This window comes from Pieris napi, chromosome 1 (assembly GCF_905475465.1).
Source record: "Pieris napi chromosome 1, ilPieNapi1.2, whole genome shotgun sequence".
NCBI classification, from domain to species: domain Eukaryota; kingdom Metazoa; phylum Arthropoda; class Insecta; order Lepidoptera; family Pieridae; genus Pieris; species Pieris napi.
In genome coordinates, this window is record NC_062234.1 from 6,564,893 (window position 1) to 6,581,518 (window position 16,626).

The 16,626-nt window shown below is 33.0% G+C and overlaps 1 protein-coding gene across 1 annotated transcript; it reads left to right on the forward strand.

Annotated features, from left to right (window-relative positions):
• Positions 1-943: 943 nt before the first annotated feature.
• On the forward strand, positions 944-16,609 carry LOC125054427 (protein hook). The gene is made up of 14 exons (XM_047656318.1): positions 944-1,223; positions 1,352-1,504; positions 1,670-1,786; positions 3,216-3,310; positions 4,022-4,147; positions 5,760-6,044; positions 6,795-6,932; positions 8,547-8,660; positions 9,948-10,146; positions 10,883-11,010; positions 12,323-12,467; positions 13,121-13,294; positions 14,335-14,452; positions 14,936-16,609. Exons 1-14 carry the CDS (start codon positions 1,136-1,138, stop codon positions 15,135-15,137), a joined length of 2,082 nt encoding a protein of 693 aa, XP_047512274.1. The 5' UTR covers positions 944-1,135; the 3' UTR covers positions 15,138-16,609.
• The last annotated feature ends 17 nt before the right edge of the window (positions 16,610-16,626 follow it).

Sequence of the window (16,626 nt, forward strand, 5' to 3'; positions counted from 1 at the left end):
CATACCAATTTACAAATTTGTTTGACGTCAGTGGCTCATGCTTGTAGTAAAGCGATTTTGTCTCAAGCCTCAATTCTGTAGAGACACGTTTTTTTAAAGATTTTATATATATCAACTGTTACATAAACTCTGATTGTCTTCAAGTATAGGTCGGTTATCGAAAGCTGGCGCGTTCACAGTACTCACACTAATGCAATTTCACTATACAGTTTGTTTAAAAATATGACTTTTTTGCCAAGCTATATATTTTAGTCTACTCTGGTTTTAGTAAGGTTGGGTGGGTTGTAAATAAATAAAAATGTGTCAAATACATATAAATATTATGTGCATACGTGATACGATGGTGGATCCCAAAGTTGTAAGCCCGACCAAGAACGTAAAAGAGTAGTTTGTGTAAATAATTTTTCATTTTTCGACATAAGCTCCATCTAGCTCAACACACTTCACTTTTACTTCACTAACTATTCTTTCAATATTCCTCTTAGAAACCAATGTCAAATTAAAAATAACATTTTTTCATTAAACTGTTTTTATTAAGATGCTTAAAATAATTAAAAACATTGTGCCCCATTTCACGAGATTGCCCTGGTAATGTTTGAAAAAAGATCAACATGTACAGTAAAGATCAACATAAACAGTAGCAAAAGAAAAACAATAACTGTCTCTTTTATACTCATAAGTTTGACCGAGCGCGAGAGAGACGGACAGTCTTTTCATGATGTATTTGTGATTGTATTTCAGATTGACATCACGTCTCGCGCTTATTCACAGACACTACACAAGCACAAAGTGTAAATGTGTTGAAGCCGCCAGCTTAATACCTATACAAGTACGCCAAGTAATCGAAATTTTCTTAATACAAATAATAATATAATTTTTTGACATTAGGCATTGACCACATTAATCTGTGGGCATTGGCATTTGACAGAAAATAAATAAATATAGAAACGTCATACTTTTCGCATCAAAAACTGTTGTAAAGTGTAATTCCTGTTTCTAAGTTTTCGTTTTATTTATTAATGTTAATAAAAATAACATATTTTAAGAATAAATAATGTTTTTCGAATAAAATAATATTGTTCATGTGCTACTTAATCAGATAGCTCATAGCATAATTGAAAAAAAAACAATAAGAATGGAGGCGAATGGTGTTGTTCTTAGTAGTAATTTAATAAAATGGTTACAAACTCTTAATCTCGTAGCAAAACATGGAAATCCTGCAGGTAAATTATTTTACGTTAACATTTAAGCTATATCATTTATATTGTTTAGTGGGATATTTATCACATTGTGAAAGTAGATTGACAAATGATTGTAAGAATTGTGATAATCTTGTAAATTTTGATTGTAGAACTATCTGATGGTGTAGCAATAGCTGAAGCTCTAAGCCAGATTGCACCAGAATTTTTCACTGCTTCATGGAATTCAAAAATTAAAACTGATGTGGGACAAAACTGGAGACTCAAAGTTAGTAACATAAAGAAAATATTAGAAGGAGTTGTAGGTAAGTGAAAGGAACAAGTTTATTTCTAATATCTAATAATTATATCTAGTAATATAAAAACCACTTTTAAGTAGAAATACTCTAAATAATAAAAAAGCTGTAATGCACAATGTGAACTTTGTCGTTGCTATGATTATTATATTCATAAATATATCTCCTTTTTAGATTATCATCAAGATGTTCTCAATTTAAGCCTACAAGAGTTTTCACGGCCAGATGTTGTAAACATTGCTGAACATGCAGATCCAGAGGATTTAGGGAGACTTCTACAACTTGTGCTTAGTAAGATTGTTTTTAGAGATAAAAATTATTGCTGAATGTTTGTCAAGTAGTTGTCTGGCATTTGACTAATGGATTTTTCTATTCAAGGAAACTGGCATCTTGTATTTTACATTTATTTATCTATAAACATAATATATTTATTTACAAAAAATTGCATACTCAATGTACAGTCAGCAATGCAAGGTTATTTCTTTTGTGTGATATTGTCTATTTAAAACCTTGAGTTTTCACAGGCTGTCATCAATATTACTTTGTTAAAACAAAGTATTTTGTATTTCCATTTTATAACTAATTTGGGTTTGCTTTTAAATAGATTAACAAGATTTCAATGTGTGACATTGATTGCTATCTGTACTATGTACTATGTAGTTGGTATTTAGTAGTGCTGTTCAGAGTGTAGAGCTGATCCAGAGCATGCGAGTTAGGAGCTTGGTTGATAAAGGGTCTTAAAAAGTAATATTCTATATTAAATATATAAATATTTTATTTCCTATATATATTTCTTTATTAATTATGTGACGGATCACTCCTGTATTTGGGGCACATAGGTAAGATTACAGTCGGCTATACACACACATACAGACAATATATTAATACAATGTAACACAGTAATATAATTTTACCCAAATCTAATTTTAAAATACAAATTTGTTCTGGTCCACCAATGAGCATGCAATCTATATTTTTTCTTGAAATATATAACATATAGCATATGTGGTATATATGTAAAATAAAGCCAAGGAATTAACTGATATTAAATATAATTGTGCAACTGTAAAATCTAGTCTACAACTGTTGTGGGGTTTCCTTTAAGGAGAACACTAGTGTCATGTCGTAAATCTAGCGTAAGACACTAGAATTCGTTCAGTAAGGCTTTTCTCGCATTGAGGTTTGTTAGTTTATGCAAATAAAGAAAACATTAATAATCAGTTTAAAAATATGTTCTACATAAGTTTCAATATTAGTTACAATTTATTAATGATCTAATATATGAAATAATAACATAATAAAAGTACTTAAATGTTCAATTAGATTTCGTTTTCACTGTTCAGTTAAGGCGGTTTATATGAAATCTTACATTTAAGTAAGTAAATAACATACAACGACCGCGATTTGTTCTTAGTGTATTTCAAGGCAATGTGCCTTGAATTATGTATTAAAATATAATTATAATATACGATATGGAACATTAATTTTTGTATTAGAACCAACAATCCTAATAATATTTAGAGGTAAGAAATATAATTTAAACATTGTTGTCTTGTACTTTTTTACAATTTATAGAATCAATGTGTAGTGTTTTAGTGACCGAGCCAAACAAATTTTTGGAGGGAAATCTATTGTATAAATCGTATTAACCTCGTCCAGGAACTATTTGATCAAACAACTTGTTATGTTAACTCGTTATAATTATAATGTTTTTTATCAGGTTGTGCAGTCAACTGTAACAAGAAAGAAGAGTACATCACGCGAATTATGGAACTAGAGCTGTCATGTCAGCGATCTATAATGCAAGCAATACAGGTAATTGTAGTAATTAACACTTGGAAAATATTTATTAATTGGGTTAAATTTTGTTTTCGCATTCATTAAGTAACTTTGAAATATTGCATTCATAAGTTATACTACATATATCTTGTTTTGATGTATTTTTGTAAGATTTTTCTATTTATTATTACGCAACGTTTACGTAAGCTTATATTCCAATATATAGTTTTTTTGAATAGATCGTAAATAATTAGCGATAGCGTCTATAAAAAATATGATTTTTGTTGTTGAATGTTAAGTACTTAAATATGTAGTAGTAGTAGGTAGTGCACTTCCGGGTGTCGAACTCGGAAGCGGGGTACACGACATAGGGACATTATAACTTACTCTATATTTATGTTGATAAAATTAAATATTGCACATTCAATTGTAAACAGCGCGTAAAATCGTAATATATTATCGCAATAAATGAGCAAAGTCTTGCACAAGTGCACTTTCGACGATGCACGCTCGCCGCCCGCCCGGCTAATGTACGCACCTAATGTCCTTGCATCACGAACTAGACAATAAATTTAGTTAGCTTTAGGCGATTGCGGGTGCCTCACTCGTTGTTGATAGTCATTTTAAAACGTGCGTGCGGATTTTACTAGACGTAGTATAATATATAAAGTTTCGGAAATTAGTGCCTGAGATTATTGGAATTTAAAACAGTGTTAATAGTTATTTATCTATGTTAATGTTTATTAGGAGTTGGAAAATATTACTTTGGGACAAATTCGAGCGAGTCTGCCTGTCGATGGGCCCACGACGGAGCACACGGATGTTGATATGAAAGAGGTTCTTGCTCAGAGATGTCATGAACTTGATGCACAAGTAAGTTATAATTATAATTTTATTTCAGTTTGCTGTTTTTACACGCTTTATATTAGCTTCACCTGTATGTATGTATGTATGTATGTAATCGACTCCTTCGGACTCGATTTTGACCCACTTTAAACGGACAGATTTTATTCAAATTTTGCGCACCTGTTTAACTAAAAAATAAAAAATAAATAAAAGTTAAAAAAACACGCTTTTAAAGCACATCAAACTAAAAAGTGAAAAATAATTCCTAATTTAGCCTGAAAATGGCAATGAACAAAAAAAACTGGTATTATTGTGAAAAAGCGTGGGACGCTCTGTGCCATATTTTTCGTCTATAGAGCAATCCACTATTAACTATTATTTATTTTAATTACTTTCCTTGTATTTTAATATATGCTGTTGCTCCCGGATTCACGCCGAGGATCATTTCAGGTAGTCAGCAACCTACTAGTACAGGATTTGGTATCGTTCTGTGAGATATATATAGTCCATAAATGCCAAATGATTAGTTCTAGACTGTACTGTCAAAGATAGCCCTTTGGTCATAAAAATAGTAATTAAAAGAGTGTAATTATACTGATTTAGTTTTTATGATTAAGGAGGTAAAAGTTTATATATTCGTACTAGCAGACCGGCCAAGCATTGCTGTGGCTAAGGTTTTTGTTATATTATATAGTAGCAAACGATTCAAGGGAAACGGTAGGAGAACACCAGTCATGGGGACCTGCTTTTTTGGTGGTTATGCCATTAAATTGTAGCTTATGTTAAACGTTGGTACTTTCAACACAGCGCCATCTGTTAGAATTGTGACTATCAAATAATAAACAAATATTTTGCAATAAAATTATATTGCGGGTATAAATTAAGATGTAAGCTATTCTATCTTTTAAGTTGGAACAAACTACACACGGTGTGCAAATTTGATTGATATCGTTTCGGTAGTTTAGGAGTAGAGGACAAACAACGTGACACGTAGTTTATATATATTAAGATTAGTTTCTTAAATTAACTAATATTTGATATTGTCATAAAACGCTTTAATTATTATTCCAAATATACAATATTTTATTGCAATATATATTACAATGTTATTAAGATACATTTACAGAATTACGAACTTGTTCTTTGTTTTAATAGACAAGACTTGTGCTCTATATTGTTTGCACAAAATCTTTTATGTAATTAACATTTCGTTTAAAAGTGAAATGATGTAACAGCCAGTGTACATTTACAAGTAGGTGTACTGTACGATACAATGTTTTTAGAAGTCCAACACACTTTGAACTTGAATGGCTTGGAGCAAAGCGTTACTAAACTCATTCGACGACTCATTGGTCTAGTGGTTAGTACCCCTGACTACGAATCCATGGGTCCCGGGTTCGATCCCCGGCTGAGACGAACATCGGTGTGATGAGCATTTGGTGTTGTGCTTAGGTCTTGGGTGTTTAAATATGTATTTATATGTCTATCTATCTATAATATGTATATATATCCGTTGCCTTGTACCCATAACACAAGCTTCACCAGCTTAGCATGGGACTAGGTCAATTGGTGTGAATTGTCTTTAAAAAAAAAAGACTAAAAGAACTACGAGGAAATAATAAGCTTAATTATTTACCAGGTAAAAGCCCTTCAAGAAGAAAATATGACGCTATTAAGTGAAATGAAGAGGCTCACGGCAGCCCGGGAGGCTGACAACGAGAGCAAAGACGATCTGGATGATGCTGGAGCATCCTTAGGACCAGCACACGCTGGTACATTACGGTACAGCAATATGCGTAAACAACTGGATTCTTTGAAGGATGAGCTGGATAAAGTGGAGTTACAGAGAGATGATCAGAAAGCGAGAGCAGATGTTCTTGAACGAGAGGTCGCGCTTTTGAAATTGAAGAATGAAGAGTTACAGGTATGTCTTAGTTTGGTATTGAATGAGGATTTTTTTGCATATTGTTTCAATAAGGTTTATAGTATGTTCGCTGTAGCATGGTGCGGGTGACAGTTTCAGTAACGTTTCGTTTCTTGTAAGTTGCCGCAATGTATGTGTTATAACTTAGTATTTCAGCTGTACCATATTCGTAAAATAAACAAATAAATATAGCCTTTATTGACAATTTTGTAAGTAAATATTATGTTATTATTTCCTATTAGACACCGGTTTCTTCATCGTCTTAATTTCAGCATAGGCCTCCCCAATTTTTCTCCACAAAGATCTATCTCTTGCTTTCCTCGTTGCTCCTTTTTAGTATCATCTTCCCATCTACGATGTTGTCTATGTTTCATATTATGTCTAGGGCACCATTCCATAACTTCTTTGGTTCATTTTTCCTTATTACATCTTATCGAACGCCCAGCCCATTTCCATTTTAGTTGTTTGATCCGGTATTTTATGTCTATTGTCTACAACATTCGTAATATATTGAATCATTAAAAACTGTAATAAAATGTAACCCAGCCAGAATGTTCTAGTTTACAAAAAAATCAAATTGAATGAAAAATTAAGCAACTGTCACTCGCACCATGGTACAGTGCACATAGTATAGTTAACAAAAATGTTATTAGTTAAATTTTATGAAATAGTCTTTGTTGCGTTTAACATGCCTTTTGGCGTTCGATTTGCATTTATCAGAATTGTGAATTATACTGCATGCATTTATAGATAGCGGCAATTGACAACGTCGCGCTAAAAGACGAAGTTGATGCGTTGAGGGAAACGGCGGCAAAGGCGGCTGCTTTAGAAGCCACTGTGGCCTCTTACAAGAAGAGGATGGAGGAACATGTGGACTTGCGGAGACGGGTAAGATCATGAGATACATATTTATTTTCTACTAGCTGGCCTGGCGAACATCGTACCGCCTAACAGTCGATTCTTTATTTTTTTTAAATACTTATTCTGCTATTCGGGACACCGGTCTAGCTAGTAAGATAAAAAAAATAAAGTTGATAAGACAACAAATACATTATGTCAAAAAATAAAAATTTACCTTCCCGGAACCCCTCCACTAACACTTGAACTTTATGATATGGTATTAATGTTCAAATTGACTTTTAAGTATTATTACGAATATTATGTATGGGAATATAGAAAAGTGGTTTTTAGACTTTTCACTCGATTTTTTTAATTTTTCTCTCCGTAAGAACCATCCTCGTACTTCAAGGAATATTATAAAAAAAGAATTGGCCAAATTGGTCTAGGCGTTGTTGAGTTATGCGCTTACCAACACATTTTGCGATTCATTTTTATTTTATAGATATATATATACATTATATGTTGTAATAGTTGAAAAGCGCAAGATCAAGTCTCGGATCTGAATCCTACCCAGAGACATCTGTTATCTTCATCAGGAATCGAATTCAATTAGTAATTGAATTCGATTAAATGAAATAGTGTAGTGCATTATTTCAGACGTTTTGATATAATTTATTTCGAATGATGTAAAAAATTCTTACTTTTTGAATTAATTTATAGTATTTGTATTATAAAAAAAGGAAAAAAAATATATTTTTAAAAGTTGTGCAAAGTGATTTGCCATTATCGAGAAAGTATTTTGCTCATCTGCATTACGTATATCCGTAGAAAGAAAATGCCAAGACATAATTTATTACTGTTGGTTCATTGATCTCGAAGCATTATCATTTAATACGTATGACGCAATTTTAGTCTAGTATGAAAATTGCAAAAGCGTTTTTAAATTTTGAGTAGATTTGCGTAATTTCGAATGGCCTTAATGAATTTGGCTTAAAGTAGAACAGTCTGTTCGTGTAAATGTAATAATATAAATTATTAGGTCGCTCTGAATGTACTCTTGCGTGGTTATAATTTACCATTGCGAAGTAAATAATATGACGCAATAAAAACCATTAGTAAAGTTTTTCTTTTAACGAAATTTAAAATCTCGTTTAATTATACTGATACCAAAATGTACAACCACGATGAATTTCTAAGCTATTGTCCAAGGGTCTTATTAACGATTGTACCACAAAGTACGGTGGTCGTTAATACATAGGTTTTTAACAATAAATAGTAAGCTCTGAGTATATACCTTCATATATCATTGTCCCGAACTTAACAATTAAATACATAAAATAAGTATAGGGACATTGAGAGAGGTTAGACTGATAACAAATACATTGCCTTTAAATGAAATACAGATACGCACAAACACTTACTAAACAATATTGAGGGCATAATTAATAAAGTTAAATTGGCAAAATTCTAAACAATTTTTATGTTATATCAAATCCCAGCGAAAAGCAAAGTAATGAAATTAAATGTGGCGATAGACCGTGTCACAAAATTACGGATCACCTCAAAAGAATTTACAAAATAAATATATCTATTACGATCCATAATATTATATTATATCTCATAATAGAAACATATATATATAAAATTTTTAAATAATTTCAGGTAAAACTACTGGAGGTAGCAAACACGGAGCACGTACACCGGGCTATAGAGTACGAGCAGGCGGCAAATCGCGCCAACGCTATTCGGGGACAATTAGACATTTATAAGAAACAGGTAAGATAATGTGTGAATTTGTCAGAGTGGGGCAAGACTAGTGGGGCGACATATTTCTGCGTCTGATCGGCCATTGTAGGCAAGATCAGTTTCTTATACTATCAAACGCCGCTAAACTTAGTAGCCCGGTCATTTTAGACATAAAAATAGTGATCAAATAAAGAAAATTCCGACAAAGCCAAATCTTCGTAGAGACCTTAGGTTTACCACAAGGAATAAAGTGTCAAGTCCCCATCAGTCCCATGTGAGCTTAGGGACTTATTCGGGTAAAGTACCTTAAAGCATAGTTGTAGATCTTAAAATTCTCTATAAAAATAGTCCCTATGATTTTTTCTCTAAGACTCACTATTTCCCAGATATTGCGCTTGTAAGAATCATGTTCTACATAATATGCACACATTTCCACACCACGTGTGAGGTAGTGTACTCGGCGCGTTTTTTTTTTGATCTACAACTTTGGTCTGAGGTACTTTTTCGATAAAACTTACCGTTTTCGAGAAAAATCCAAAAAACCTAAAATTTTGACCTTGGGCCCCGAATAAGTCCCTAAGCTCACATGGGACTAAAGGGGACTTGACACTTTATTCCTTGTGGTAAACCTAAGGTCTCTACGAAGATTTGGCTTTGTCGGAATTTTCTTTATTTCAATTGTCTAAAATGACCGGGCTATAGGGCCTGTTTCACAATGTACGGATAAAGTACCAAATAGCTATGCAACACAAATTATTTGGAAGATAAATTGTGCTATTTGACACTTCATGGGACAAATAACTTATGATGGACTTAATGTGACGAATAGCGCTATCTGACAGTCGTGAAACGCAAAAATAGTGTTTATCCTACCAATAAGTAATAAATAGCTAATTTGGAACTTATGTAGAACTTATCCGTACATTGTGAAACAGACCCTTAGTATAATATACAAACTAACCTTATTAAAAATAAAATGGAAATCAATTTAAGGATATTATAATGTTATATATTATATATGTATGTTAATAAATCGTATATAATAATATCTATTTGAATCACAATGCGGTGACCGCGCTATCATTTAAAACCCTGGTCAAAATTTTTAGTATATTTTATTAGTATTTTACCAGTATAACCTGATTTTGTATTTACTTTGGATATGACTCTTTCATATCGTGTTATTGTTTAAAAAAAAGAAGTGTATTTTTTCGAATTGAACTCTTGCACTTAGAAATGGGATTTTCAATTATACATATTTTGTAGCAAAAGCAACAAGGTATCCATGAATTTATTATTTTTAAATAATCATTCCAGGTAATAGATTTAAATGAGAAGTTAGATGCTGAAGTAACCAAAGCTGACCGATTGGAGATAGAAAACAAGAAACTTAGCAGTCACGTGGCGTCGCTCCAACGAGAGAAAGAAACATTGCTGCAAGACCGAGACAAACTAAAGGAGACGGTAGAAGAGTTGCGCTTCTCAACTATTACATCAGATGATATTGCAAACTCTAGTGAGTTTACGAGTGTACTTTGTGTAAATTAATTGTTTAATATATTAATTTGTTTCACTTTAATCAAAGGGCGAGTTTGCGAGTGCTTAAGTAACTATTTTGCCTTGTCGTTTCGCTGGGAACCTTTAACCTTTAGGTTAAAGCCCTTAGGGTGCGTCCACATCTGACGAATGCGCCGCGAATGTGCAGCTCGCGAGCCGTTTGCGAGCTGCGCGCGTGCAGTCACGGCAATGGTTTTGTGCGCCTCTTTAGCGCAACTCATGCAAGGCTCGTATAAGGCGTGGGGCGCGTGATCTGCACGCACTCGATTCTTGCGCTTACAGTTCCGTTTACTGGTGTGGGCGGAAGGAAGACGCGAGCCGCTAGCGCGTCGCCCGCGCGCCGACCCGCGCTCTATTCGCGTACGGCGCTTCGGTTGCGAGCGAACTGAGCGCGGGCGGCGCAGGGGCGGCGCACGAACAAAAATGCACGCGCGCACATTCGCGGCATAATCGCCAGATGTGGACGCACCCTTATAGCTACAGAAGATTAGAATATATTAGATGCGCGACAGAAATTTTATTTGTTTCATTTATTTGTAATTTAATACGATATAGGTTAAGGACCTGTTATTTAAAAAATGTTTAGTGAATTTATCTCTACTAAATGACATAATCTATCTATCTATCTAAAAAATAGAACTTTATCATATTTTGAAAATTGTTCGATTGACTATAACATCAGATGTTTTTTTCAGGAGCGAATGAAAATGTATCGCAGGAGTTGATGCCGAACGATGTTAAAGAGAGATTAATAAGGCTAGAACATGAAAATAAGTTATTAAAGCAGAACCAAGGAGCACAGGCTGATCAGGCTTCAGTACAAGTAAGAACTACATCATAATATATAGAAACAAAGAAAAAAATACTTTATTATATATCTTAACATATATAAATTACGTGTCACGTTGTTTGTCCGCTATGGACTCCTAAACTACCGAACCGATTTCATTCAAATTTGTACACCGTGTGCAGTTAACTTAAAAGATAGGATAGCTTACATCAATTCTAACAGATGGCGCTGTGTTAAAAGTACCAACGTTTCACATAAGCTACAATTTAATGGCATAACCACTAAACAAGCATGGTGGTCCCATGACTGGTGTTCTCGTACCGTTTCCCTTGAATAGTTTTCTACTATGTAATATAACAAAAACCTTAGCCACAGCAACGCTTGGCTGAGTCTTCTAGTATATATATATATATAAAATTCTCGTGTCACAATGTTCGTTCCCATACTGCTCCGAAACTGCTCGACTGATTCTTATGAAATTAGTTTATGCATATTCAATAAGTCTGAGAATGGGCTACTATCTATTTTTGAAACCTCTAAATGAAAAGGGGTCTGAAGGTGAAAAAGCGTTGGGCAAAGAAAGTGCGTTTTTGGGTAGCTTATATGTAGATTTGATATGGTGTGGTCGGTGTTTGTTTATAAAAAAGTCTGCATATTGCTATTAAGTATAATTGTCGAACAGTTAAAAGTTTTGTTTCATTTTATAATTTTGAAGTTGAGTAGCGGAAAGATTTCACATAGGATATACTTAAGCATACCTAAATATAGTTTTTGCCACTCCAATCCATTTGACAGTACTGTGTTGGCAAAATTCAATATCGTCAACCTGGTATTTTTAAAATAATTGGAAATAGAAAACGCCGATATCAAGTTAGCCAATGATAATCGTAGATGGCGCTATTTTCTTAAATCAATAATGAAATGTAAAACGACACATGACGAATGTGAAAGACACAAGACGGATCGCTGCGTTCGATTGTGATTGATAGTGCTAATGTTAATAATAAAACAATTTTTTACTGGATTGAAGTTATGTATTTACAATTTAGTCGATACCAACTCCGGGGAAACAAATACAGATAATACAACTTTTTTCTACAGCTGTGATACTTTTTGACATTCAACACCTTTTGTCTTCAGTCACCGTGACCACGCACGTTGTAAAGCACGCGCAACGTAGGTTAAATTTAAAATTATGAAAAATAATTGTAAATACATAACTTCAATAGGGTAAAAAATTATTTTATTATTAAATGAGTGAAAGTTAAGTCAATAAAAGACAATACTAAATGCTTATGTTTTATTATGTATTTAATAATGTATAATATATTTGATATTTTTCTAGACTCTTCTGGAAGACTATGTGGCTCGTTTGGAGAAGCAGCGAGCGATGAATCGCGAGGCGAATCAACGGATAATGCAGTTGGAAGCGGCCATAGAGGCGCCCCATCCGAGACTAGCTTCTGCTATTGAAGATAATCAAAGAAAATGTAATTACGCTAATAATTTTCATTACTTCTATAAAATTATCTATCTCTCTCTACCTACAACTATCGATTTTATTTACTTACCTACATACGGTACATACATCTGTTCACCAGTAATGCGTGGATAGCCATAACTCAATAATTACTGAACTATGGTTGATAAAACTTGAACGGTTTTCCAAGTATATACCTGAAATAAAAGGATCATATTTACATGACTTAGTTTATGCGTAATTTAAGAATAAACATACATTTCCGAACTGTATCACATGCGCTTAGAAGCCTAAATAGATCTCCATTTTGAAATATAAAATTTAACATAATATGTTCGGACCAAATGAATAACGTGCTTTTTTGAAGGTATATTATCTGCTTTATACCAATTTTAAAACATATTGTTTTTTTAACGTATTTGTTTTCTTATCAACCAAAAATAATGTACACATTGTGCAATTCAAGATAGTTTAGTTTAGACAACTCATTCCAATCCAGCAATGTATGTTTCTAAACTAATATACTTTTAAAAAGTAATTCTTGACTTTGTTCAAACAGGACCGTTCATTCATATTTCGTGTTTGCAATGTGTTATATATTAGCTTTGCGATACCGTTAAATACCAATATGAATTGAAGGATAATTTTAAGCACTCGTTTCAGCGCTACAATTAGAAGAGCTGCAAGCGGCGTTAGCTGAAGAACGGCGTCGAGCAGGCAAACTCCAAGAAGCCGTAACAGCACGTGAAGCTGAACTGCTGGCGACGGAAGACAAGTACAAGAAGTGCGTCGAAAAGGCGAAGGAAGTCGTACGCACGCTTAATCCGAGGACCACGGGTAAGACTTTTATTTAAAAAAAAACTAGTGACGCTACAAACTATTAGGTCTGGGCTCTAGATTTCTGTATCTGTTGCATGATCATTTGTTTTTTTTACACGCTTTATATTAGCTTCACCTGTATGTATGTATGTAACCGACTCCTTCGGACTCAATTTTGACCCACTTTTAACGGACAGATTTAATTCAAACTTTGCGCACCTGTCAAAGATCGATGACAATGCAATAATCCGAAAAAAAAAATAAAAAAATTAAAAAAAAATAACTAAAAAATAAATAATAGTTAAAAAACACGCTTTTAAAGCACATCAAACTATAGATGGCACAGAGCGCCCCACGCTTTTTCACAATAATACCAGTATTTTTGTTCATTACCATTTTCAGCCTAAATTAGGAATTATTTTTCACTTTTTAGTTTGATGTGCTTTAAAAGCGTGTTTTTTAGTTTTTTTAAACTATTATTTTTCTAATTGGCAAGTAAGTGATCAGCCCTATGTGCCTGACACACGCTGTCAACTTTTTGAGTCTATGATAAATGGTAATTTACCTTCACCGTATGGCCGAGGGTTTAATGCGCCCATAGACAGACCGCCTTTTGGTTCACAGTCGGGGTTCAAACCTATGATCTCAGGGATGATCGTCGTACGTGAAGCCTAGTCCATCAATGCTCTTACAACAACATTATTTAGTGATATTTATTGTTGAGAATGGCAGTTGACACATTAAAAATTATCGTCAAATTATACCATTAATTGACGTACTAAGTATATAAGCAAAGAATAATATTAAAAAAAAAAAATATTCTTTGCATATCGGCTATAGTGGTGCGTAAGATGGTACTGCAAAGAACTGCTTGCTATGTCAAATTAGTATGATAAAATATCACAATAGATTTAATTACAATTCATTTGTTTATATGTAATATGTGTGTCAATAACCTTATAACTTACGAACTCCCTCGTGCTATAGAGGCCCACAGGGCACACATCTTAGATTTATTAAAAATATTTTTGGTGTGAATTTTTTATTGCGTTTGCCAGGTCAACAACCCTTGTCAGATGCAACTTTGGGATACTCTCGAGCAATCACTAGTGCAAGTGGCGCCTGTACGACCGTAGCACGACCTGAAGCCACGCCCCCTAACGCGCAGAGACATGAGTAAGGATTTTGAAATATATTAACAACAAGCAATAGTTCTTTAGGTGTTCTAAAATATGACTTAAAATCACAACTAGCGGTCACATTTACTATAGTTTATATAAAAAAATACTTTTTTAATTCTCAAATATTATTCGTGTCAAACACAGAGTTCTACTACTAAGCACTACTTGGACATTTGCATGCCACGCATTTGGCACGTTCAAAGCTAGTAAATATTTAGAATTTCTTGTAAATTTTAAAATAATTTTAGAAAATTATATTTATAAATGGACTTCATTAAATTAAATACTATAATTAATACTAATATTGTCCAATAAAGTTATAATTATAATATAGCTAAAAACATTCAGTCGTCACTTATAACTAATAAATCTGATGCAATTGCAGTTCGCATCTATCTCTTTTCCTCAGAGCGTATACACAATTTGACAGAAAGAGACGAAAGAGTGTAGGGTTTATGAATAATGAAACGATCTATAGGTGGAGCGGGACAGAAGAGAGCCGTGTGTCAGTGAACGAGCAACGGCTAATGGCGTCCGCGTGGTACGAGCTCGGCGCACGTTGCCATCGCGATGCAGTCGAAAGTAAGTTCGCGTTATTATCGGCAGGACACTCGTTCCTGGCGAGACAAAGACGTCAACCCCCCAGGCCTAGGCATTCCCCCGCTGCGCCTGCGCATTAACCTACATTGTGTTCCAGGATCACTTAAATATTACGCACAGGCTATATTGGTAGAATTAATTGGTGTGTATTTAAAGGAGTTTTGAAAGGGAGATTATTGAAATGCACCTTTTTAATTTGTTCAAGTAATAAATATCTCAATCCTGTGAAATAAGAAACTAAATGTTTTTCAAGTTTCCGTATTTCTAAAATTTCGTGCATTCATACTAGTTTTACTATCTTTCATGTTATATGACTCCGTATATTCTTATGTTGTAATCTAGAATGTCAATCAAACATGAATCTAGTTTCATGAGCTGTCAAACCTTTATTTCTGCATGAAGTTTGACATTTTTGACAGCTAAACGAGCAAATGGACCTTTAATATACCAATATAGCAATTGCAGTGTTGTAAATTCGAAGTGATTAAAATATACGTTTTTATTAAATCTTACAGACAATAGTTGTAACTAAGTTGTATTATAAAATACGTTTTATAACTGTTATTTTTAGATGCTTATTTTCTAATCCCAACAAAATGTTACATATAATCTACTCTTTAAAAAAATTGTAATAGTAGAACAACAGTAACAATTAATATCGACATTAACTTAATGAATTTATGAGGCCTTTATAACGCAAAATATAAATATTTTTTATGTAATGAGAGAGTATTATTACATAAACTCAGTGTAAAACGTGATAGTAACATAGGTGTTTCTTTGTTTTTATATTAAGTTATCAGTTATGCCGTAACTTATTTTTTTTTTATTCTCACGTACGTATATTTTCAATTAAAATTTCAGGGTTTTTAATGATTGTCTCAAAATCGACTTGCCAATAAATGCAATAATAGTTATTTTCAAATTATCAAATAACAATTACGCTCATGTTAATCACATTATTTTAGTTATATAGAATGTTAAAATTATATGTAAGCTATTTGATAAATTATACTAATAGGGAAGTGTTCGTTAGTATAAGATGCGTTGTCAATTCAATAGTTGCTGGTAAATTATGATTTTGATCGCTTCAAGTGTTAAGTTTCTTTGGCACACGGTAGAAACTAACGTTCTAGATAAAACAGCATCTAAAGATGATTATAGACTTGTGTAATTATTACGTTTAACTTTTCTTTACAACAAAACCTTAAGACCTATACTTTTAAATAAAGTTTAGAACAATATTGATCAATTCAACATTTTTTTTATATTATAATATTTTCGCCATTTAAACAGCCATTGTTGCTAACAATGAAGAAGTATGTACTTTTGTGATCACATCCACCTATATCAGAATTATAGTGTAAAAAGTAATGCTTAAGTGTAAGTACCTCATTTGAAATTATCCCATCTGTACTATATAAGCATCATTTAATGATATAATTGTATCGACTTGTATTGGATTATTGTTTATAAATATTGTTTATCTTTACGTTTATATGATTTTGATTCAAATATTTTATCATTGGTTTTAATAAATTTTCCTACATAATGTGTATTATTTTTACC